Below are 27898 nucleotides of genomic sequence, written 5' to 3' on the forward strand. Positions count from 1 at the left end.
CTAAGATTTTATCCTTAATACGGTTAAATATGTATTGCAATGCCTATGTCGCTACTCTGCTGAGGATGATCGGCGTACAATGTAGCTTACAATAAGGATGCACGGGAAGTTCTGTAGACGCCGGTGACATGTACAGGTCCATAGTATGTGAGACAGTCACTTAAAAACTAAAAATCAATAATTTAGTTTGAACCCAGCTACATGTAACTCTAACATTTCAAAATAGCTGTAGAAACTACAAAGGAAATGTTACCAACCAATAGGTAAGACCATTGCCGTGTTCTTATAAGACAGACAGTCCTTGGCCTGCGATAAAAAAGTGGTTTATTTATATTAATCACATAATTTAGTTTAATAACTGACGGATGATATTGGCACTCTCCGATAATTCAGGTTCCTCTTCATCGTTCTATTTGATATTGCTTCACATTGTCGTCGTCCTTGGCCTTCCATGCTATCGACCTGTAATAGGTACAGCCAATTTTGCTGGACCCCCTCCGGGATCATATTCTCTCTAAGAAGTTGCCATTAGCTGTCACAGTGAAATTGACTACCTGTGTTCCCACTTTTCCCCTGATTTATTGATCCACGTAAATCCCGCGCGCTGCACTGCTGATTAAGATTGATAGGGGATACGCGGGAGTATGTTAGGGCACATGTCACGGGTTGAGAACATGCCTGAATAAATCGCATGTTTGTTCCTTTCCATAAATATGTATGTATTTCTGAACATATAAAAATGTTACTCAGAGACCAAATTCCCTCGCCGGCGAAAGAGACAGGTTGGCTACACAGAAAATCTGGACCACCACTGCTGTGACTCTCAGTCTCGCAGGGTTCCCTGTTTGTGGCGGTTGTGTGGACAACGCTGGCTACCAGATGTCTATATGATGATGATGTACTACATTTATATCAAAATATGACAATGAAAAATGTAAAGAAAAGGTAATTTAGATCAATATGGATCAGGTGGTAGCCAATTTTGATTTTTGAAAATCACTTGACAGTAAAATGCAACAAAAATCATCCTATTCTAAGTGCAAAAATATGTCCATAAAATCAGCCTAAAGTCGAAAAATATGGTAGAATATAACCAGTTCTACATTTTTTTTACCAAAATATGTCACTGAAAAATGTAAAAGAAAGTGTGATTGATGATCGATTTAGATCAGCCGATCTTCAGAGGAAATTTTTCTAACCATCCGCCATAGGTTGCGTTGCGCAACCGGGAAGTTCTATTTGATATTGCATTCACATTGTCGTCCGTCCTTGCGTTCTTTAATGTGTTTTTAAAAACCATTTGTGTTGGACACTAGCTACACATTATGCACGTTGACTGTCAATTTTGAAGATGTCCCTTGGATGTTTATATATAGTTTGTGTACTGAAACTTTACACAAACGGTGTGCTAGATTGTGAATTGGTATGCAAAGAATTCCTTGGTGAAATTTGCTTCTGAGTGAACAATACTTTAATAGCGATATTGTATCGGATTTTTATGAATTCTCAGCACGCATCGTTGAATCTTTGGATGATAGTAAACCATTAAACTATGATGTTACCATGCTATTAATCTATATCGTGTAGAAGAAACCTTGCAGTGTTTTACTATTCGATTTCTAGTGTGAACAGCAGCCAAGCGAGGTTTGGAATCGTGATAAAATACTGCCCTCGGCCCTCGGCACTGAACATCCGTACCATTATACCTTATATGGGCTCCAGCTGCTATTCAGCGACGGGAATGGATTTAATTCTGATGGAAGATTTCTGTCGTTAGAGAAAATATCAGCACCATATTAGGAAATCTGATATAATTGTTCCATTGCTTGATGAATACCTACGCAATCAGTTTCCCTTAGATCTCAGGAATTAGTGGAAATATTGCAGCACACGTACTGTTGGTATACACCAGGCCAGCCCGCGTAAGGAATATAAACGACTTTATTGAGACACACAACCTTATAGCTTTTGGCTGTGTCCGAGTGTGTCGCGCACACACCAATCTTTGTACTTATATATGACGCTGAACCAGACAGTTCTCTTTGTAATCCCCTGTTCCATTTGCCGGCTAGTTTGGGTTGATATTTTATTCGATTTTTGGATGTGATTTTTGTTATACTCAGGGAAATTGTTTTAAAGTGTACTGTTGTTAAATATTGAAGGACTTGAGAGAGAGAGAGAGCGCGGGTTAGATCGATTGCTTTACGTACTACTAATTCAATGAGCGAGGTAACTATCCTTTTACAGGTTTTAACTACTAGAGCGAGTAACTACACAGAACACACAATAGGTTGTGAATAGTTGTTGTTTTTTAACATTCCTCTTTGGCATTGTTAAGCTCTGAGACGGACTGGGAACTCGCTAATTGCGTGATGGATGACGTAACATGTTATAATGGAAACGATAAAAATCGGAGAGAACAGCAATCGAATGCAAAGAGCTTGCAAATTTGAATTAATGAAGCTCAATGCGCCGAATACGTAGATAAGGAAAACCGTAAGACGTTCTCGTCGTGTGGGAAAGGTTTAACACGTTGGAAAAAAGGTTCTGTGTCAGAACTACGATCGATTTGTAGTTTTCATCACCTTCGCTCTACAGATGATGATATAATTTTAATGAATTGCGTGTGATCTGTGCAATTATACGTAAAGGAGCTTGTAAAGTTGTCATTGCTTGCGACTATCGATCATTCACGAAATGTGTGACACCACCGTTGTGCGACATCATCTCGTTTGACGTTGTGTGACACCGTCTCATTTTGCATTGAGATAACTCAACGGACTTTTATATGGATGATTGGCAATACAGAATACACGCATGATCGCTTATTCAGCCTAGATTATCTTACCAGATGAACGAAACTTACAAAATGTTGTGTTAGAATAATATTTGGTTGGTTTTCATAATTTCGAGGACAGTCGAAATCTATAAAAAGGATATGGACGTCCGGTTGTGATTTTGGTAGTCCAAAGACTCTGAAATATCGTCACCAGATATACTAAGAAATTTGAAAAGAGTTTAACTTTTGTTCATAACAGGTTTAGTTAGGAGTACATTTGGTGCGTTTTTAAATCGTGGTGTTAGGACAGTGCTGTGTAATAAAACCATTCCTTGTTAACATGCTGGACGAACGGACTATTGTTGTCCATCCGGACGGACGGACACAGAGTGTTAAGGAGTACGTGCATGAGCTCGTTATTGGAGCCCAGGTCCGGTTATATGAAGGAAAAGAACTGAAAGGCAAAAAGAAGACCAGGACAGGAGATATTTTAAAAACCAAACAAAAGGTAGGTGTATCAGGGTACATCTCATAACCAAACAAATGGTAGATGTAACAGGGAACATCTAAAATCAAGCAAAAGGTATGTGTATCAGGGTACATCTAAAAAAACAAATGGTAGGAGTAACAGGGAACATCTCAAAAATCAAACAAAAGGTAGGTTTATCAGGGGACATCTCAAAAACCGAACAAAAGATAGGTTTATCAGGGGTACATCTCAAAAATAAGAAATGTATGTTTATCATTGGGCATCTCAAAAACCAAACAAAAGGTAGGCTTATTAGGGACCAACTCAAAAAGCAAACAGAAAATAGGTGTATCAGTGGACATTTCAAAATCCAAATAAAAGATAGGCTTATCAGTGGACATCTCAAAAGTCAGTCGAATTTGAGACAGCATATATAACATTAAGTAACTACTAAAGATCAAATGGTCGTTATGGGACATCTCAAAACAACCCAAGAAATACAAAAATATATAAACAGTGAATTAGGAAATATTTAAGAAAGAAAAAAAGAGAATGATGAAAAAAAAATCAATACAAAAATAAAGAAGACTTATATAAACAGAATTATTGGAACATGAAATGGCAAAAGGTGGAACAAACAGAAATTAGAGGGTTTTTTGGTTTAATTTTGTTTAAACGTCCTGATAACAACAACATTTGTCTTATTTGTGATTAGGATACTGATTGAGAGTGTACTTGTTTATTTTTGGTATACTCGTGTTATGTCCCTTTGTAATAGCGAGACTATTCTCTACGCCATAGCGTTTCCTCACAGAAGCATTGCATTGAGGACCAAACAGCATACCACATCAGGTCACATTATACTAAGAACTGGCCATGGAGCACTAGTCATCATACTCACCTAATGCTGAGCATAGATTTACGGTGTCATTGACTACTGTTGTAATAGATGTCAGTTTGTCTCTGACAGGGGTCAGAGCTCAAGTCTTTCCTAAAAGAAACGCTCAAGATGTGAAAGCATCAGCAATCATATCAAATGGAATATTGTCATACTTTGCAGAGAAAACGTCGTGAGTTTTGCTCACAAAATAATAACGTCACAATGGGATACCTACCTGCAAGGGAGGTAAGTCTGTAATATGCACAGACGGAATTGTTCCCATCTGACAGTCATGTAACCTAGGTAGGTCCGCACTAATCCATGTATGAAAAATGTCGAATTTAAGTTGGATAAACAAAGTGTTGTTATCACTGATATTATTTCAGGATATTCAGTTTTGAAAGTAAAAATTCGTGATAAGAAGATACTGATAAAGAGTTGAAAAGAAATGGTTTACCAAATATCTATGATTGCCAGGCCACAAATATCTTCAGTGATTCGTTTTTGAAGTGAAACTGCAACCAGATGAATTACGAAGCAGATATTATATTGACGAAAACACGAAGCAGATATTATATTGACGAAAACACGAAGCAGATATTATATTGACGAAAACACGAAGCAGATATTATATTGACGAAAACACGAAGCAGATATTATATTGACGAAAACACGAAGCAGATATTATATTGACGAAAACATGAAGCAGATATTATATTGACGAAAACATGAAGCAGATATTATATTGACGATAACACGAAGCAGATATTATATTGACGAAAACATGAAGCAGATATTATATTGACGAAAACATGAAGCAGATATTATATTGACGAAAACAACATTTAATTGGTGGCAGCCTCTCAAATAATGTAATATATATATATATATACAAATAGCACTTTCTCTGATGGATAGGACATTTGGATACAGGATGTTTTTGTTATGTGACAGTGGAAAATATTAGGAATTAATTGTTCATTTAGAAATTAATCTATATTTCGTGTTACGTACATGGTTAAATGAAACTACCCTGTTCCTTATTCCAATAAGATAGAAGATAACAGATTACAACAAACTTCGTAGTGTACAGCATACCTCAAAGAATTCTATAAAAGTATCATGTAATATTTTCTCCTGTTGGAATATCAAGAAATATCATAGATTTTAAAATAGTCTAGTCTGTTAACTAATTTATCCTTGCAGACATTATTGAACTTTTAAAGCTGGAACATTTCATTATAAAATTTCAGCGCTGAATGAGTTCACTAAACCTTTGGCAATTGATGGGATTTAGCTTTGGAAAAGAAACATTAGATTCAATGTAAAGTGAATTAAGGTTTTTAGTTACCTGCCCAGATAGTTCCTGTTTAGAACTATTTGCACTATAAAGGCAACGGATAATTTGATAGCGACTGTTCAAGTAATATTGATAAACCAATATAGCGATCTAAGACGTTAAAGTATATAGATAATATCTCAGCGTAAAGCCTCCGGTGGTTAGAGCTGAGGAGTGCTATGCTTTAGAATGGTGAAGGAGTGACGACGTATCAGTCTTGTGGAATAACAAGCTAAAGGGTCTTCACGCTAATATCCTGATACCTTCCTCGGTCACAATTATCCGGAATAATTCTGAATCATTACCTCATCACCCGGAAACAACCGCCCTAATGACGTAAAAAAGAATTAATCTATAATAGGACCAACATTGCTCCATTTCTTCGTGACTTAGATATTAACTAGCACGTCTACCTTTTTATAACAAACAACACGTCTATCAAAGCTTCTTGGAACAAGATTATCTTCTAATTTTTACAGTCAGTGATGAATTGATAGTATAAACCAGGCATGGGCACAATTACTTCAAAATGTAATTAATTAATAATCGATTACTAGGGAGAAAACGCTGTAATCAATTAATAATCGATTAATAATCGATTACAGGTACCATTGACCTGTAATCGATTACAATCGATTACTTTACAAAAAGTAATTAAAATTACTTTCAATTACATTCGATTACATATTTAGTTGATTTATTAAATTTTATCTTCTATCACAATATTTTCAGTTTTTCTCTTTTACGATTTGATAGCATTCCAAAACCAGTTATATTTATATAAAATAGTTTCATTAGAATTAAGTTAACTGTTAATTTAGTTTCAAATTCATCATGCTTTTTAAACTGGTGTGTCTTAGAAATGACCATGTGCATTTTCCGTATGTGGTTAATTGATGACCTGCATTTTGCAGATGACGGTATAACACAATAAGTAGATATTTTAAACCTGAAATCTAATTCTTGATTCTTCTAGTGAGAAAGCGGAAACCTGTAGTAGTGTAATTTTTCTTATATTTGTAATTTTCATTTACAATGCAATGCAATTTAAATATATAAAAATGAATCAAGTATATAATTTACAGATTTTTTTAAGGCAAAAATGTGATTTATGCTTCTGAGTTAAACAGATAAATCTTGGTTGACTGTACAGGTAAAAAGAGCTACTGGGAATATCAAATAAAATTGACTTCTCATTGTTTCCTAAAACAACAAGTTCATTGGAAATCTGAGGACATACTCCCTGAAACAACTGAATTGATCTTAGTCAATACCTGTTGACTTTTATGGAAACAATGCTTTCCATTGTTTAATACAATATGCTCTTATGCCCATGGGCACACTGGTGAAACTTAAAATTAGCTGTAAAGTATACCTGTATAGACAATTCTTTTGACATTTCTTTGAGCCTTACAGTTCATCAGAAAACCAAATATAAAAAGATTTTTATAAACAATACTAAACACTGTTACATTTATCTTCAGTTTTAGTCGAACTACAGCAGACAAGTTGAACTTTACACTTTCTAAACTTAGTATACTGGCTGCTAAATTCAACTTCATAATAGGTATAATGTAATTGAAAAGTAATTTGAATGTAATTACGATTACACAGTAAATTTTTACTGTAATCGATTACGATTACGATTACAAGTAATCGAAATAGCCTTCGATTACTGATTACTGTCGATTACTTGAGAAAATGTAATTAATTACAATCGATTACGATTACACGATTACGATTACCCATGCCTGGTATAAACCCCGTTAATTTTAACGAAAGGCTACTCAACTTTAATCTCGACAGATTGAGTATGCCACGCGCAATTTGGAGCCGCGCGGATGAATTTATGATGGTCCAAATCAGAAACTTTTGGTGTTTTCAGTACCGAACGTACGTTCGATGAACATGTACATGTATCAAAATAGGTTTGAATACATACATGTACGTGTGTAAATACAAATTTAGAAAAGTTACATTGTTTATGTAACTACCGTACCTCTTTGAGCAATGCTTCCGTGGCTACAATGTACAGTTTTGCACATGTTGTGTGTCGGTGAGTCTGTTTTGTTCGCTACAACATGTAGATCTACATCCTATTTGTATTTTTAACATCTTTGGTTGTACGCAAATGGATAAGCTATGTCAGGACAACATCAGTCTTTGAGTTGGATAAATTTTATCAAAACGACCTAGCAAAACAATGCATTTTTGTTTACCTCGGGGGACAGACAAGTCCTATACGTTATCTACTGTGAATCGACGAGAGTAGGCCTTACATACACAATGTACGTTTGGGTGTTTCGAAATCAATGAAACGGAATCCTACAACTGTAGCTTTACAATACTTGTAATAGATATCTCTAATATTTATTGAAGGTTTGAAACAACAATATAAATATAAGCTAACATTTTGAGAGCGGTAAACGTTTACAGTAGTGGGCCTACCTGTGTTTGTACATGTTCCTCGAAACGACGTCCGATACATTTGAAAATTTCCAAAATCTGGAAATAATGACATGGAACTATGTAAACATCCGTGTATTCAAGTAATTTCAAACATGAAGAACTGATTAAGTAGAACTCAAGTGATCGAAACTCTCTGTTTGTCACACCTCCTTGACACAGGCGGTTTGAATCGGACGCTAACAATATAATAACAATATAATAACTATATACAACAGGATAAAGTTGAGTAGGGTATCGATATTTGTTTCATGGACCGCTTCCATTCCAAATATCGATACCCTACTCAACTTTATCCTTCGATAGAACCACCAGAAAGAGACTTTAATCCTTAAAAAGCACTGGAAGTAATTGATAACAATGAAAGTCATGCCAAGTTTTGAATTAATTGTTTTCGCAAACATTTTATGTTTTCTTATTTTTTCCCGGGAGATTTTTTTTGTCATTTTATTAACAAAATAGGCGAAATTAATTAATGATATCTGTCAGATTTGAGAAGTGGATATTTAAAATTGGGTTTTCTCATGATTTTTCACATTACTCTTTAAGGTTCGATATAAAAGTGTATCTATTGTTGATTATTTTTATATTGCTCTGACTGCCATTCGTTCGGAATATCTGCTTTTCTAGAGTTGTTTACGAGTCTATATCATTTTTTTTCAATTAATTCGATATTCTTACTATATTCTTAGCGCATTCATACTTAAATCTGACATTGCAAGTTAAATCATTCGTGCTGAGATAAAAATACAAACAAACACAAATTCTTTCAAATGGTTCGAGATAACCCCTGTATCTTGGCCAACCTTTCTAGGGAAGTTGGGTGGCCATTCTTATTTTAGAGCACCTTTTTACCAGAAATGGCATGCAATACCGCTACATTGTTCCGCTACCCGTTGTTGTCCGGTTAGACCAGTCGATTCGTAATAATACTCGATTTGATAGCCATATGAAAATAACATAAAATCCGACGATAATTTGGAGGCATTATATAGGAAACCGTGTTGTAATGTTTCTATTTCTATTTGTTTCTTTCTGAGTGAAAATTTAGCAATACATCAAACTCTTTTAATGAGGATATTCACTATCATTATAAAACAAAAATAATATTTTCAAACCTTTGGATAACATTAATGCAAGTTTAAGAAGCAATCTTAAGGCGTGTAAAAAGGGTAAAATGCAATGATGTCCAATGGAATATTGTTAATATTCCAGAAAACATGCATTTTCATAAAACAACATTATTTTCCTCTATCTTTATTCCTTAACACCACATCATTGTTAACATCACAAATGCTATATTACTCTCGTGACGCATGCAACAATATCACACGGGCGAATTAAATTTACAACAGAAGATTAATGTTATCAGCAATAGTGATATGAAAACACGCCCTGTTGATAACAACTGTTGCTGAAGATTGACGCGAAGGCCAATAATGAATATCTATAATAACAATATCTCCTTAGACAGTCCCCAAGGCAACCTTTCACACCAAAAGATAGTTAAGAATTCGTTCTCGGTAATGATGCGAATGGCATACACTGATTTACATAATTTGCTTTTATAGGGATGTATAATCGTGTCCTATTTTCGGAATATATTTCCATCATAATTGTAAACTTGGTGAACAAAGGGTTGCCTGTCTTTTTGTCGAACTCCCCGTTGGTTGGTGTTGCGTGCAGTGTACAGCGAGTTTGCTGTTTTGCTAAGCCTCAGGTATAAGTCTCCCTATAGAATAGATGTGGCGACCTCAGCTTGCTAATGTCCAGGCAATAATTGATGAGACTTATCTTGGATAAAAGATAAATATGTCGAAATCCATTTTCCCTTCGGAAATATTTTATTCACTCGCGGACCTCTGGCAGTAAATTAGTCTAGAAGTTGTTTTTAGATCCGATGTATCATACAAATGGATGATACCAGTTGAGAACCTGACAGTCTGGGAACTAAATGTTTTAGGTCAGGAATCATGCCTTATCCAGAGAAGGTTTAATTGAAACGCTTTTAAAAGAACAAACAGTAATTTTAAATAGAGTGTAAGGAAACCTCTTATATCTGATGCATGGTAGGGTTAACAAAAAACAACACGATCGAGCTAATGTTCTTTATTAACGTTTCTTGCTACAATGAATTAAACATAAGGTTGATTGGTTTAATATCCAATGTTTCTGTCGGTGGAAGTATTAATTGTCACCTCTAACAAATGTTTCATGATATTAAGCCAACACGGATTCTGTATTAACACCAAATCATATACCGTACATGTGGAAATAATTCATCCATAATAAAATAATAAGGATTTTCGTTATGGACTTCAAATATTTATCGTTGTTAAAAGCTTAGCATCGCTTTAAATAATCATTTCTGATGATAATCTATATATATACGGTTCAAGTGACGTAATAAACATAGCGTCTTTGATAGAAATTTATTGTTAACGATCCACAACAAGGGTACTGTCTGGTGAAATAATGTTCTATAAAGTAATTTTGACATTTTGGGATCTAATGGAGGTTATTCCTGCTGTTATCATTCTAACACATGGCTAAAATAAAGAATAGAAGACTACTGTGCAAGGGAATCTTAGCCTAGTCGCCTATGTCTGATAGAGAAGTAGTAGAGAATTTAACTTTAGAGGGTATGCGGCTTATTTTGTGGCAATAAAAAGGTAAGGAGGTTACACCTTTCGGAAGTACTCGGTATACGTAATTTGATATGTTGGATGCAAGTGAAACAGAACAAATCATAGACATATATATAATCCTTAATGATACTAAAAACTAAAAATGAACCCAAAAATCTCACATGTTTCTCAAATATATCAGATGAAATAAACTAATAACTGGTTTGGAAAATTACTATCCGGGCTCGAATTCGCTCAAATGATGGGAACAAGATAAAGTAGTTTGATGTAAGTAACATTTACCATAGGAAAAAGTCTATGTTCCGAAGGAACAAAAGTCTGCTTATAAACTAGGTTAAATCCAGGTTATGTTGCTATCTTAAATAAGTATCAAATTATGATGAAAAATGCGACATTGTTAGTACATGTATTTCATTTTCATAACCACTTTATCGTATTGTATATTATTCATTCATTTTCTCTTTGAGAATTTTCCATTCGTTGTTATGTTCTTGTCTAATGACGTCACTAAATAGCATCTTTCAAGGTTATCGGTCTAACTCTTATGAACATTCCTCGTCATATATCGATAAGATATAAAGCATTTATATCCCTTTCGTATTGACCGGTCTATGGTTACCATGCTGCCGAAGTGTGAAGTAAGTTTGGTAGTCAGGGTGAAATCAATAACGACATGTAGCTTTATTTGTGGCAAAACCTTTAACGGGCTTCAACAGGGCATTTAAGGTATGAATTCGATGATATACTTTATCTTTCACGAGGAAGTCTTAAATTACAAGACATTTCTACCTATTTACCGAATAAAGATGCTTAATGTAGTCCCGGCGTTACCATGAAATTAGGAGATTATGACATGGGCGGGTTTGAGATAGGTTACCGTGTCGGGTGACGTAATGGGTCAATGAACGCTCCTCTTCCGAGACATGTGGTTAAAGATCTTGTTATTATTCATTTAATGAATTTTAGATAGCTTAGAATGAGCCATATTGTATTCTATATTCACATTTGGTCTGTGGGTTCTGATAACAGCAGCTATTATTCAATATTTTGAAGAAAAAGAAATTCATTATGAAAGATAACAAAAAGATTAAAAATACTAGTTTATTTCTACATTTGTAATACTAAACTTTTTATGAAAATTCAAATTTAAAAAGTAGGAGCATCCAAATTTAAAACTTAATTGGGTACACATGTACATATTACATCATTATTTTGTGTGATGACGTCATAATAGAAATGATTGTATAATCGATGATGTCACATGTTTGTGACTTTCTAGCACCATGAGGACTCATGAGGCTAAAGATATTGAACTCTAGAGTGCGGTTGTAAAATTCCCTACTTTTAATTAGTAAAGAAATGTTATGAAAATGTCACCCAGGTATGCAGTCCATCTCTAGGAAGTAGATTTACAGAATTGTGAGTTGGTGTGGAATTTCAGGGACAGAATTCATCATGTCGCGCCCATTCTTTAAATGAAAGTTATTGATTTTCTGAACAAATCGCAAAATTAGCGAAATATGATGTATAAAAAGATATTTGTCCGGGTTGTTATTTATCGTTGTTTATCAAATTCCTCCGTCTATCAAAACATTTTTTATAAACCGTCAAACTCAGGACATACTTTTGGGACACCCTGTATATGTTACCGCATTTAGAAAGGTGAAATGAATAAGAGAAAAAATGGTTTAGTTTGTTAACAATTCTAATTCTGTGCCAACAATCATACTTCGGCTCTTTCAAAGTTGTAATTTCTTAACATTTGAGACTTACCTTAATACCTGCACAGTTTGGTAATATCCCTTAGTGTGGTAGCGAAAATGTAATCATATCATTTTGAAAGTTAATAGAAAGATTATAAAACAACAATTTGTTTTTCACATGTAGAAAGACGAAAAAAGTAAGTGAGAAAAATGTGACATAAAAAATCTATTCAAAATAATCCTTAAATATTGACTGACAGATAGCAACATTAAAATATTATTGCATTGTTTTTGTTTAAAAGTCAGTAAAGAATTTTTTTAACATTTGAGACATCCCCTAATACCTGCACAGTTCGGCGTGGTGTTAAAATAGAGCCCAGTGTGTCGCTTGTCTATCGGGAATTCTGGAGAACCCAGTCGTGTTGGATACCAGTATAAAACCTTTATTTTAAGTTATTTTTGCTGTCGTGACTCGCTTTATGCTACAGGGAATAGATAGCGTTTTCTTAACTGCCTTACAGTGTTTACTGTTGAGTAAGCAAGATTCCTGTAGGAAGACAGTGATAAAATGTTACACAGTTTGATGTCTACGATTGTGATGCCGTCCTTGTACGGCGGATAAGAATTTTGAATGTCAATTGTAGCTTGGTAAAGAAGTTTCAAGAAGGTTGACAAAAATGCCAATTTTTCTATCCAGCTTGATTATGGAAATTGTTTCTTATCATTCACATTTTAACTTTTACATTTTGCATCAAAGTATGTCCCTTTCGATGATAATTTATTATCTTGAGTGTGTATTACATCCATTGCATAAACACCAGTGAAGTTACATGTAGGATTTTGTTTATTTGTTCATGTGTTCATTATATTAGAAATAGTAAATAGAACTATAGAAAATGTATGTTTATAATTATTAGAGATACTACATATACTTGTGATGTAATCTGTGCCCGCGGTGGCCGAGTGGTTAAGATGTCATGTTACCACAAGCCCTTCACCTCTGGGATGAATCCCATGTGAGGCAGAAGCAAGGTCGGTGGTATTCTCCGGGTATTAAGGCTTTCCTCCACCAACAAACCTGACACGTCCTTGTATGACTCTGGCTGTCAATAGGACGTTAAACCAATAAAAATGTAACGAAATGATATAGTCTTTTGACAAAAATCCCCACATTCACTTCAATAACTGTTGAAACTCCAAAAAAGGAAACGTAGTCCCTTCTCACGTGTAACTTAAATCATATTGAAAATTCTTAATTCAAGATTGGTGATGAAAAAAACGAATCTGAAGAAATTGCATTTGGCCACATTTTTTCACAAAACGAGAATTTGGGTATGCTATTTAAGTTATAATAATGCTTTGTTAATTTTATAAGCATTCATACATAGTGGATGACATTGTATTTGTATGAGCATGATCATATTTCAAAACCAATTTAATATAAATTTCATCTGGAAAAAAAAATCCGAAAATGAGAGGAAGCAGAATAAAGTTCCGATGAAGCCTTCTTTTGTTTTATTGACTCAAATTAGAGTAAAAATACTTAAGGAGGGGGTTTTGAATCTTTCTTCTGCCCATTTATGAATTTTAAATTTGATACCAGGCAATCATTCGATGCCGAAACGATTTTTGTCGTTTTGTCAACGTTGTCTTTAAGGAGTTTACACATGCGTTTTGCATATCTTATACCTTCTCTGAGAGAAGGGTTTCTTCTCCCAGACCCAAACTCAAATCTTATTAAATGAGAACGTAGATCGATATGTGCTTTAGGAAGACCAACAGCAACAAGTGGCATTTGTCAGACGGACTTGAATTTTACTTATTTGCATATAGAGGGATTCATTGAAAAACCAGACACGCGATGTCGTCAACACTTTAAGGAAGAAACCAAACAACTGGCTACCTTAACAATTGAACTGTCTAAGTTAACCCCACTCAATGTATAGTCACCAACACAACTCCATCTAGGAAACCCACCTAGTCCGGGACAAATCGGGAGAAAGTATAGATATAATACCACCATCACATTTGTGATTTGACAAACGGTTTACGGAAGCATTTGTAGCCAATTGGTTATTTAATTATATAACATCAAAGCCTACCAAAGTTTAAATAACATTATTTGAGAATTTGTAATATACGTAGCACATGGACAACTTGAGGAACACGTTAAATAAAGCAATTTGGATCACTACAAATATGTTATGTATGCATCCATTTTCAACTGGAGGAATACAATACTTGCACATTAAAAAATGAAAACAAAATAAACAGAAAAAACCCCAAAAAAGTCGGAGCATGTTTGAAAATTTTGTGAACGTTATACTAAAGACCTTTTGCAATGTAGCAAATCGTGTTATAATATTTTTGTTTCAACTGTACCGTAATATTAGACTTTCATAGGTATGTATGTTGGATAGGAAATATTCTACTCGAGGGTCACAAAATGTAATAAACTACGAGGGGACTTGTCGAGGACTTTACTAAAACTTATGATACCGAAGTAAGAATATCATACTCTGTTATATGTTCCAACAATTACAAAATGTAGTAAATTCCGAGTCTTGACGAGTGTTTTACAATATTTTGTGATTCCGAGGGTAAGTATCATCGTACTTTATATCCAAAAATGAAAGCATACTTTTTCTCTCATACCTACACGTGTAATACTAGCTGGTCTTTTGCAATACACTCCTGTTGCCTGAGGCTGTATTGCATGGCTACCTTGAAACACAATTTCGTGACGGGCTGACGGCACTGTGGAATTTTCTGGATATTTTTAGCACTATTTTCAGAAAATATATTTGCAATAGTGGTTTTCTAAAATTGACGGGCGATTTTAATTGTAAAAGTGTAATAAAGCACCGAGATATGAGGAAAGAATACTCTTTCATTTATGGATATGATGGATAGGGATATTCTACTCTCGGGATCACAAAATGTTGAAAAACCATCGGCAAGCCTCGGGTTTTATTACATTTTGTGACTCTCGAGTATAATACTATAATCGATATGTGAAAGAGTCTTTTACTATTTTACATGGACTGAATTATTGGAACACAACATTTGAATAACCTGCCATTTTGAAATATTCACAATAATTTGTTTGATCTTTACCAAAATCTGTGTCCAAAATTAATTCTTTATACACAAGAAATAGTTTTCTTGGGTACCCCGATAATTTAACATAATTACGTACTTCACAAACGGCAGTATGTTTACTTTTACTTTGTTGCTGTATTGCAGGAGTAGCTCTATGACATAGTTTCAAATTGTATGAGTTTATTGTACTTGATAAAGCAGAACTAGATTGAATCCAATATATATTTGGGTGGTTAACGCGTCCCAATTAGTGAATAGGTAACAATTGTGTCAAGACAAAGGAAACAAAGGTAACAAATGTGACAAATCTATCTGTAAATATAATATCTGGTTTATCTCTCACCAATAGAACATTGTAGTCGTGACGTTCATGTATCTATTAGTTTAGACACTTATTATTAAACATGTAGCAGATGCTATCTTTTGTAGAGATATTGTAATTTAATGTAATTTTCCGCGAACTTACTCATCTGCATTGACGCAGCAAATTCGGGATAATATCACTGTATACGGATATTTTAATTGCTTTTTAAATTCCATATACTAACTTATTTCAGCCGGCGATTTGATCTCACGGATTTTGCGGGCGATTTGATCTCAATGGTTTTTCGCGGGCGATTTGATCTCACTGGTTTCTGGTTTTGCGGGCGATTTGATCTCACGGATTTTTCCGGCTTATTTGATCTCACGGATTTTTTACGGGCGATTTGATCTCACAGATTTTCTAGGCGATTTGATCTCACGGAATACACAGACGATTTGATCTCACAGATTTTCGCGGGCGATTTGATCACACGGATTTCGCGGGCGATTGATCTCACGGATTTCGCGAGCGATTTTATCACACGTATTTCGCAGGCGATTTTATCTCACAATTTTTTCATAACATAATATAACATAACTTGGTTTGCAGAATATTGCAACATGTATTACCAACTTAAAGATCAACTATTTATCAGTTACGAATTGTTCATACTACTAGTTCTATAAAAGGACATCAAACTGTTCATAAAGCCACACCAAATTAATCAGTTGTTCGTCGGGAAACTCGCTCCTAAGTTGAAAAAAAAAGTAAAAAAAAAAAAAAAAAAAAAAAACATTGCAGCGCACCTTCAAACTTTTTTTCAGACGTTTCCATACGGTTAAATCCGCTAATCCCAGCTATATCTGCAAACCAAGCAGTGAAGCACTGGTCATGGCTTGATAATGAAGTAAACAAAGAGGTGTGAACACTCTCTGACCAACATCAGTAGTCCTAATTATCAGTCAGTCATACATTCACGTGTGTAACGTAAGCCGTATTACAACTGAGTCTGAGGTCGATCGGCTGCTTATTGAACAATCATCTAACCTTTCAAGGGACTGCTAACAACTGTAAATGATTTACTCACGTCTTTAATGTTTAATAGGCCTATCTATCCATGGACGTCACAAACTTTGCAATCGTAATGGCCGCCATTTTGGGTAATTGTAATAATAGATCGGGATCATGTGTTTTTAAAGGGGATTAATTTTTCAGAATTTTGATGTAGATTTTAAACTAAAGTCTAAATGTGATAAAATAATAAAATTAACAATAGTAAATAAAAAAATATAAACCAATGATGAAATGGAAATTAAGTATATTGCTTCATTATACAAAATTGTGAAAAATGTTAAACAGTTGAATGTTAATTAATTCAATGTAAAGGCTAGTATTTTTTCTCCAATAACAGATATATTGAAATGAATAAGGGTATAATAGAATTGAAAGGCAGGCATCTTCATCGATGAAATTAGATCTGTCCTTCGAATCATGGGTCGTTATAATTGAAGACCAGTAATTTCTAATTGCGAATCAAAGTTTTGGCCTAGAGTTAGTCTGGTTTTTTTCTTCATTTTGATTATTTTTTTTACTTGAACTGGGGCTCAGTTGAATCATTTAAATTTGTTTGTGTTTTGTTTTTATTTATTCTTAATAACATTGCTGTTTAGTTATTTTTTTAATGAAAGGGTGCAAAATTAATATAATTGTAATTAATTCAATGTAAATATTTTTAAATGAAAAAAATGCCAAAAAATTAGCGCTCGTATGACATTGGATCCCTTCGCCTCTGAAAATCCGAAAATTGATATTTTATTAAAAATAGACAAATTTCGCTCGCTCGCTCCCAATTATTTTCTTCGGTTTCCGAAGAACAACTGATTTATTTGGTGTGGCCTTAAAGTGAACAGTCGGGCAAGGATGGCTAAAGTCGGTAAAAATGGTGTGAATGTATCCAGTATAATTTCTTATGAAATGGAAAAATAAAAATCTCTCGTCAATATCTGTCTGCGTACGAAGAAATTAATTTAAAGTATGTGAATTCTAAAACGTCCTCTCGGCTCACTATGTCCGTGGTTACATTTCCACACAGCCTCGCTTTCAATGCTTTCAACTTTTCTTTATTTTAATGGTCAGAACTGGGAAACGTAAGCAGAACTTGACCGTCGTATTAATGTGTGAGAACTTTTGGAAGGCCAATGAACGCATTAAGACTGGTTTTCTTTGCCCGACTATTCACTTTAACTAAGTAATTCAGAATCTACTCTGATAATCCTTTCGTCCTTAATTAAGCTACGATAAATGTTTGTCCTGTTAAGGTGACAGGTACAGCACTCTAAACATGTCCAATGTACTTTCTGTATATCCTGTTTATTCTGTTACACACTCCTCCAAATCACTGTCAGTATAATGGCAAAACAGGATTAGCAGGCCTGGATTAGTGTAGCGGCCACAATTAGCCTTAGGGAGGGAACATATTATCACATGTCGCCGTATTGATTCTTTGTTTATCAAAGGACGCTAATTCAATCTAAACTACTGCCTGGAGAATTTTTTCTACCATTCCAATTGATGTTTTCAATGGTTTATAAGTCAATATTGGCGAGGAAAAAGATGTCAATGAGTTCTGGTTTTACAAAAAACCCAGGCTATTGATTAAATCATCCGGTGAAGCCTACCTGTTATTGCGGGTCGACAGAATGTGATCAGGCATATTCATTAACTCCTTTATACTGATCTGTATATGTGTCTTATGTGGAATAAACAGGCTATATATTTTAGTCATCACATCCCAAACATCTTTAAGGATAATTCTTTTGAGAAGTCAGTATCCTATTTATAACTTTTTTTCTCTATATATAGATTTTTTTGGGGAAAAAGTGCATACTCAGGATATATATGGAAGAAAAACCAGATGGTAGTTAGTTGATTTTGAACTAATCTAAATCAAAGATGTCAGTTAGCAAAATGTGTAATTTTACATGAATTTCACTGTTAGACCATACACAGAACAAGCTGAAGAATATCTTCCAAAGTGGTTGTTTGATAAATATGTTTGTAGTTGAATTGACATAACAAACATTTTCTTTGAAAGCGTCCTAATTGGCACTATACATTATCCATATATCCGCTCAAAATAGAATGCTGCCCATAATCTCAACGCTATTTCTCACAATTTTTGACAGATTCAATACTTCATTCAAACGTTCAGACGAGCAACTTTTTCTAAAATCAGGCAGCTTAATTGAAACAAAAGGTTGCTCTTTCTTAACCTGGTATGAACATTGGAGATCAGCGAAGTTTTGCCCCACTACAATATTTATCATTTTTCAGCGTTTTTTGTTAAAAATTGAAAAATACTTCAATAAAATTTTAAAAAGAAGATGCCATTAAGTTATATTTTCACACTCAGATGATTCATATTTTTATCACAATAGACCTTTTATTTCTTCAAAATCAATTTTTATACACAGGACATTACATAAGTTTAATAAAACAGTAGAAGATTCATTCAACACACAGTTGACGACCTTTAACAAATTTAGACCACAAATGCAGAAATTAACTTGATCTTGTCGCGATTTGAAGTAAAATCCTCAATAGTGTACGAAGCACAGATTTTCAAAATGACAGCCAAATTGTCCTAAAAATTCTTGTAAAAAGTGTAAATTCTGACAATTTTAAAAATAGGAACTCTTCGTATAGAAACGATTAGTGTTTGAAAATTACAACAACTCTTTGATCAAGGTTGAAACGAGACTTCAACGAGACTGAAAGCTCGCCGGAAAGGTTCCTTAAAAGCATGGCAAATCAAACTAATACGACTAAGACTTCTTAGAGATTTAGTTGGGCCTAATATGCTGGCTGTACGACATTATTTATGTCGGTATAAAATCTCTTCTTGATCGTAAATTAGCTGACATATTTGGTTTGTGGTATGGTACCTGCTATACATTATCTGCAGCAGTAAGAAAGAATTCTTTATGTGACCGAGGGGAAATATGCATTGATTGACATTCAGACTCTGAAGAGCACAGGTTTCACCTTCAGTTCGATGAACGACTGTTAGGTTATGGCGCCCAGAATCACATATTGATCACATCGTCCGGTGAATTAAGCCATCAATAGCTCTACAAAAATCAGCAGACTTAAAACTTGTCAGTCAAATCATTATTTCTCTGTACAAAACCAGCAAAGCAAAACCAACACATTCCTCGTTGTAAGAGAGCCTCACTATCAAACCAGGTCGTTCCATGTTGTTGTATAAAACCATACATATAATGCAAACAGGAGAGAACGCTCCTTTAAAAGAAGGATATTGAAGGGAATAAAAAGCGGAAATAGAACTCTTCAACTCTTGAAAAACTCCATCGGAGGATTCAGCATCATCTTAAGAGTCATTTAATATAATTTGCCAAAGATATCAAGCATTTGCATGAAAAATGTGACTGGCCTTGGAACAAAATCGATAAAAGTTTTATGACAACTAAAAAATACACGTTATTTAATCTTGAACAGGCTAAAAAAGATTTTTTTTGTCTCCAGGGAATTGGCACGAAAACACAATTATAAATTTAGTGTTAATCTCTGTTTGTCGAGTCGTTCGATCTTTAAGTCAACAATGACTCCCTTTCTATGCTTATAGAAGTATAATGAGTTTAGTTGGGAGGACTAGATGTTGTTTGTCGTTATATCTAATTAAGTCTTTGATTTCTATCTTTATCCTGGAAGGCAGACGGAACACGATATAATAGTGACACTACGGAACATAAATTGAAGACTAACGTAGATTAATGTTAATCTCTAAAATGTTAGTGGGGTTTGTTGAAAAGCATCAATCTTTCTGTTGGGCATTCCTGTTCTTGCGTGGTTTATATTACCATGCCAGGCGAGTTCTAACGCTAAATAAGTACCGATTACAAAAGGCGACATTTTTCTGTTGTTTCTTGTTTCGTATATTGGCAGTAGATCTAAATAATCTTTTATTCAAAGGTTTTTATCCGTTGAGTTTCCTATATCGCAATTTTATCTGAAAGAGTCTGATACCAACACAATTATCCGAATATAGTTCTTATAAATAATGGAACACTTTGATACTTCAACAATTTATCTCAAATGTGAGTAATAAAGACATTCGCCTAAGGCTCAGAACATTTTATTATCTTATCAAAACAACATCATGGTATATCTTATAAATAAATCATACCCACTGAATGTCTTATCCAACTTTTATCTTCTGCAGCTGTCAAACCAATCCACCAGACTGGAAGCTGTGCGATTCCAGGAGACATGCATTGATGATGACGAAGGTGTGGACAATGCTGTTAGGTTTTCAGGACAAGGTAAATCACAAAGTGGCTCTTAAATTACGGCTTCATTTATTGGTGGTAAAATGCAAAGTTAAAATGATTTTTCGCGTTCATTAAGGAGGTTGCTTAAGTCGAATTTAGAATTTGCTAGTAATTTTATTATGATTGTAACAATAGTGTGGTTGTGATTAGAGTCTAGACACGACGATCTATTTCAGGAAATAGTAGTATTGGCGTACTCACTGTCCCCCACAAAGCCCTTGTAATAACCCCAACATAATCCGGAAAATGAATCCCGGATATCGGGCGGCATTTTAGAATTATACATTAATTCCTACATAAAGAAGAAAATTTCCCCAGCAATTCCAATTACCTTGTCAAAATGCGCTTCTCTGCTGATTTATATCGCGGGCCTATGGCAAAGTCTCTCATAGATAATTGAGGAGAAAACCATGCCAATACGACCGTATTATCGTACAGATAGAAATGTCGTCTGCCGCGACCTGATATGTGGAACAGAGCTATCCTGTGGTCGATCTCTGGTGAATCATGAGACTGTCACTACAGAAATGGTCGGCTTTGGCCAAAATGTAGAACAACTGCCAACATGGTTCAGTCTCTTTATCCATTTCCTGCTGAAATGACATTTCCATATGTCTACTTGTATTGATCTCCAATTAAGCTTTTCTTATCATCTATTTAGGAAATTAAAGACAACAGAAAATATATTTGTTAATTCCTAATTGAATATGAATTACATAAATTTTATTCGATTGAATATATATCAAAGTTTAAAATAATTGCATACATAATAAATGATTACCATCAACGGAGCGCAATGTCGACAGGTTATGAGTTTTAATGCTAGAATGAAATTCCTTTTCTATGATAAAAAGAAATATTCAATTTATTGTTATCAATGTTCAAAATACCCGTATTCAAGATCAATGATTACCTTCAACGGAATACCATTCCGATAGGAAATTCAAATCTAAACAACACACAGCGTGTTTGATATATTGTGCTTTATTAATAAGATAATCAAAAACACCATTTACGATGGAATATTAATGATTACATTATATATTTACCATGTATTAAGACAGTGTAGAGTTAGTTGCTGGTTCTAAGGATTTTAATGACATGTTATCTCATATTTATCTCAAATGCGGTTTTTTTCTGAAAGCATTCATAGTTTTTTTTCTAAAGCAATCATATTTATTATGTTAATATTGCGTTAAACCTAATATATCAAACCAAGCCAAAACAATAAGTCCCTTTAGTTCTGGTATCTCACAATTTTTCTACTGTCGTTTTGTTTGGTATGTAAAGGGAGGTTGATTAAACTGTGACCATGTGCCCAGATAGCGATACCTTTCCACTAACAAGGTATGCATTCAGATGTGTTTGATCACAAGATCCGTCCTTATCAATTATTAAAAAGCTTGGTCCCGTTCTTGAGAGTAATGACAATGAGATATACAGGACAAAGTTTCCATGACACGATAGATAGCTGTAATGGAATCGAACACGCAACCTCCGCGGTTTTAGGCTCTGAAACATCATACCAATGAAGCTATCGTTTAATCTAAGAACTAATACTATCTTGGGAGGTATTTATCCACGAATTTTGATAAAATGTTTATTCCATAAGAATCCAAATGCATTTTATCCTATGATGAATTAATATTCACATCAACAGTTTCCCAATGCGATTATCGGGATAACGATTATGGCATTGGAATTAACATAACGCGGTATATAGTAGCGCGATTAAATGATGTTCAAGTGCGTTTGTTAACGTTATATTGAGCGCCTACGCAGACATAATAACATACTTATCCTAACCGAAAGAGCATATTATCTCTGACAAACGACATTATTGCTGCTTTATAAAACTGGCCCAATGGCCGCCATTTTCACTTAATGAACATATTTCTACAAGCCAGAAGATATTCTGAACGTTTACTTAGACCAAATTCTAGGTCACAGTCGTAAATTTTTTCACCAAAAGACCGACGGTGTTATCCATTTATCTGTCACAAAATTTTAACAACAAATATACAAAGGCACGATTTATTGCTACATATAAAATGTCAATATTAATTCCGTATGCATTAAATCATTACAGATCCTGGAACAGGCAAAGATGACCCCATGTTATCATGTCACGTGACCACAGATGGCGCATGTGCGGCGGACCATGGTGAAGAGGAGAGTGATACACATGCCGGTTGGACGTTTCTCAGCAGATTAATGGCGGTCAGAACAGCTCTTATGGTAAATCATATATTTCATAATGGTTACTACATTTAAATAATGCTCTTCTGAAGAAACCAAAAATATAAAAACAACACACCCCACCCGTTCACATAATACTGACAACGGGCGAACCAGTCGTCCCACTCCCCGTATGCTGAGCGCTAAGCAGGAGCAGAAACTACATGTACCACATTTATAGACTTTGGAGTGTCTCGGGCAGGGGACATAACCCAGAGCCTTCCTCACAGGGGCGAACGCTCGACGCAAGGCCAAAAGTGAGGCGGTGCCAAGGGAGGCATTAGGAAAGATAAAGTCAATTAGGAAGAAGAAAAAAGATAAGATTCTAAAATTAGGCGCCTTTTATGATCATACTTCATTAATTCTTATATTCGTTAGACCTTGTGTTCTTGATATTGTTTAAAAATTCATTATTCGTGTATTCCGCATTCCTCTATATCCCTTAGCTCAGGATAGGTTCAATATCGGAGAGTCTTTTGTCCTTAAACGTAAGGTTACACATTGGACAAATCCGGTAGATAATGTTTAGGATCTTCTCTGTTGAGGTAGATAATGTTTAGGATCTTCTCTGTTGAGGTAGATAATGTTTAGGATCTTCTCTGTTGAGGTAGATAATGTTTAGGATCTTCTCTGTTGAGGTAGATAATGTTTAGGATCTTCTCTGTTGAGGTAGATAATGTTTAGGATCTTCTCTGTTGAGGTAGATAATGTTTAGGATCTTCTCTGTTGAGGTAGATAATGTTTAGGATCTTCTCTGTTGAGGTAGATAATGTTTAGGATCTTCTCTGTTGAGGTAGATAATGTTTAGGATCTCTCTTCTCTGTTGAGGTAGATAATGTTTAGGATCTTCTCTGTTGAGGTAGATAAAGTTTAGTAGATCTTCTCTGTTGAGGTAGATAGATGTTTAGGATCTTCTCTGTTGAGGTAGATAAGGTTTAGGATCTTCTCTGTTGAGGTAGATAATGTTTAGGATCTTCTCTGTTGAGGTAGATAATGTTTAGGATCTTCTCTGTTGAGGTAGATAAGGTTTAGGATCTTCTCTGTTGAGGTAGATGAAGTTTAGGATCTTCTCTGTTGAGGTAGATAATGTTTAAGATCTTCTCTGTTGAGGTAGATAATGTTTAGGATCTTCTCTGTTGAGGTAGATAATGTTTAGGATCTTCTCTGTTGAGGTAGATAATATTTAGGATCTTCTCTGTTGAGGAAGATAATGTTTAGGATCTTCTCTGTTGAGAAGTCAGAATTTTCCGATTACTAACTTTTCTCTTAATCCAATAAAGATTTTATTACATAGGAGTTCTTAATAAAATGAAAATGAAATAGATAAACTATGGTGCTATGCTTTATTTTGAACTGTCATTAATCACAATGCAATGCGAGAGCATAACGAAATGTCACCATTTTGACCATATACACGAGTAGATAGAGAAATATATTTTCCAAATTGGTTGTCTAATGACAAAACCTATGGTTTCTTTAAGAAAATAATAGTAACACACTGCCATCCCGTTCCTTTTGTACAGAATAGCACTACTGTATATGTTACCCCCTACCCGCTAAATTTTGAGGATGAAAATACAGTTTCAACTCTTCACAGAAAAAAAAAGGTTTTTTGAATATTGCAGTTTAAATGGGAAAAGGTTGTTTTTAAAACTGGCTTAACAATTCGAGATAAGTGGACCTTTTTTTGCTATATTCAGCATTTCTTGATGCTTGGATCCTCTTACCAATCCCATCTATGTTCAACTGAATTAAATGTTTTAATCTTATTCAGAAAGCCACAAATAGACGCCCAAGTCAGTCCTCGGAAGGAAACGAAGAGAAAAGGAGCATCGTAGATTTCTTTCGGAAGAGAAAAAGTTCAGGTGAGGTTTGTCGTGGATCACAACCAAATCTCATAAATCAGTCAATAAAAAGCCTGTTGTCATGGTTTCTGCTAACCGTTGCAAATTCAAATGATGGTTCAAATTGTTTCTGTTTTTATATTACACAATATTAATGCATATGTGCCTTGTGGAATGTTTTGGTAAACTGGTTTAAATGCGTAAATGCGATAGTCTTGGTAATTTAATATATTCGCACAATATCAAAAATATCTACTCAATAAATTAAAAAAGGGAAAATATAATTCAGGTATGTTGATGGCAGAGCAAACATCATTTTCAAATGAAGTCCGCTGTAATGATGTGAGTAATGCCATCTCTAGATTTGTCAGACTTTGACGCTACGAACAGAACGTGTTCACAGCACTTAATTTTTCTGTTGGAATCTTCAAACAATTTCTGTAATTGTTCTGTAATTATAGATGAATCTCCCTTTGATTAGCACAACTATCAATAATTAAAGCAACCGTCTTTTGCAATCATTTAATGAAGACGTGAGAGTGCGTATGACTGTTATGCTTAATTTTTATCAATTATTGAAGTGAAACACCATTATCTCGCCATCATGTGCTGGTGGCAGCGTCAGCATTCTTTAATTAAATTGAAATTACATCTGGCAGAATAAGGCAGAAAATGAATCCACTTACTCAAACAGCATGTATTTGCCAATAGAAACACGTTGCACATCAATATGAATATTGATTTGATCATTTCATTTTTACACTTCCTGAACATTTTTTCTACCTTCAGATAACACTTTCACAACAGAAGAGAAAGAAAGCGAGGAGGCCACCTGCTCTAAACCACGTCACGTGACACCGTCTCCGAAGAAACAAAAGACTCGTCTAATGTCGGATGATTCCGGAATCGCGGTCGACATACCTAGGAGAGATTCTGAAATAAGAAACCAACGGTTAGCTAGGTTCCGGAATTCTATCCGTAACTTTATATCCTGTACTATGACCGGTGATAGTACTCCCAAAGTAGAATCCGCAGAGCCTTCTGAAGTTTGAAAATTAAAACCCCCGAGACATCCGTATTTTGTGTAATTTATTCATTTACCGAAATATATGTTTTATCCCTTTAATCTTGTGTATCTTGTTCTATCTTGTTCTTTTTAACCTTGATGACATTTCGATGCTAAGTTTGAGCACAAACAGTTAAAGTGAATAGTCGGGCAAAGAAATCCAGTCTAAATGCGTTCATTGGCCTTCCAAAAGTTCTCACATAATAATACGATGGTCAAGTTCTGCTTACGTTTCCCAGTTCTGACCATTGAAATAAAGAAATGTTGAAAGCATTGAAAGCGAGGCTGCGTGGAAATGTAACCACGGACATAGTCAGCCGGGAGGACGTTTTAAGATTCCTATACATTAAATTAATTTCTACGTACGCACACAGATTTTGACGAGAAAGTTTATATTTCTATTCCATAAGAAATTATACTGGATACATTCACACCATTTTTACCGACTTTAGCCATCCTTGCCCGACTGTTCACTTTAAGCATGCTCTAAATTGCATCATAATGATGTGTAGCGATGAATTTGCCACATATTTTGTTTGTACATAAACAATCGAAATTTCGCAAATGGATATTGGTTTATAATCTTAATGTATCTAATGTATAGGTCTAAAGCTTCTTTTGTGGAAATTCCTTGATTTTAAAGTTCGAATGAAATCGTAATCTTTAATTTATTTTGTACACTCAGAAAACCACTTTAGGGAATTTCATGATTTATCTTGCAAATATTTAACTAACATAAGTACCTGCAAAATGTGAAAGTTTCAGCTCAAAACAGTAAAGAGTGGTGCGATTAAGCTATTGGAGTGTACATCCTTCAAGACAGTGATATCAACCTTGGTAGGGTCATTCTCTGGTGAGTTTGTATTGGTTCGTTGTGACTAAGTGATTGTGTTATATATTGATCGCCGTCTCCAAGACGTGGTCGTGATATTTCATAAAGAATCACAGCTTTTGACATTTTTAACATTCATATAAACAGCTAATGACGTCGTTCTCTGGTAGTTTCTGAAGAGTTCCGATTTGTGAGGCGGCAATCTAATAACCCCAGACAGAAGCAGTCATTTGCTTCAGTGGTAAGGAGTTCGGCTCCTAAGTACCACTTGTTGAAGCCTAGTACTCTAAACAACAATGTATGACGTCACAGCTTGTATCACAGTAATACATGATGAATTAAGCACGTTGTATCACTGAATAATATGGTTATCAACACAGAGTTATAAAGTCAGATTACTGTGCGCTACTAAGTAATTTCAATTTTTGGTGATGCATATTTGTTTCGTATCTTAACGGATTTTTCAATTAACGATTGAACTTAAATGACCTGGGTTTTTTTAAATTCCAGGATATCACTTACATGAATATTATATTCACATGTACAATGCCTCTTACTATCAACTCTATAGAATATCTCGAAATTTGAACATGTTTGTAATGTGGTAATGTGGTATAATGTCCATTTTTGCTTAAAGAAATCTAGGAATGGAATAATCTGTTCACTAATGTGCCAAAATTTCCATTTTAAGATGAATAATGTTTCCCTTTCCACACGCCAGCAGTTACAGCAGCCATTTTGGATTGTGACTTTTTTGGCGGGAAATATATATAGAAGTCATGAGACTCACGTGTTCATGTGACACGTCATGTGAGTTCAGTGGATTTTCATTACAATTCATCAAAATGAATGAAATATCATGTCAAGAATCATACAT

The 27898-nt window shown here is 34.7% G+C and overlaps 1 protein-coding gene across 1 annotated transcript; it reads left to right on the forward strand.

Moving 5' to 3' along the window:
- The first annotated feature begins 1723 nt into the window (after nt 1-1723).
- LOC138332770 (uncharacterized) lies at nt 1724-26249 on the forward strand. Its single transcript, XM_069280736.1, has 5 exons — nt 1724-3287; nt 20933-21032; nt 23131-23279; nt 25054-25144; nt 25913-26249. The coding sequence occupies exons 1-5, from the start codon at nt 3120-3122 to the stop codon at nt 26173-26175; spliced, it is 771 nt and encodes a 256-aa protein (XP_069136837.1). The 5' UTR covers nt 1724-3119; the 3' UTR covers nt 26176-26249.
- The last annotated feature ends 1649 nt before the right edge of the window (nt 26250-27898 follow it).

Source organism: Argopecten irradians, chromosome 10 (assembly GCF_041381155.1).
Source record: "Argopecten irradians isolate NY chromosome 10, Ai_NY, whole genome shotgun sequence".
Taxonomy (NCBI): domain Eukaryota; kingdom Metazoa; phylum Mollusca; class Bivalvia; order Pectinida; family Pectinidae; genus Argopecten; species Argopecten irradians.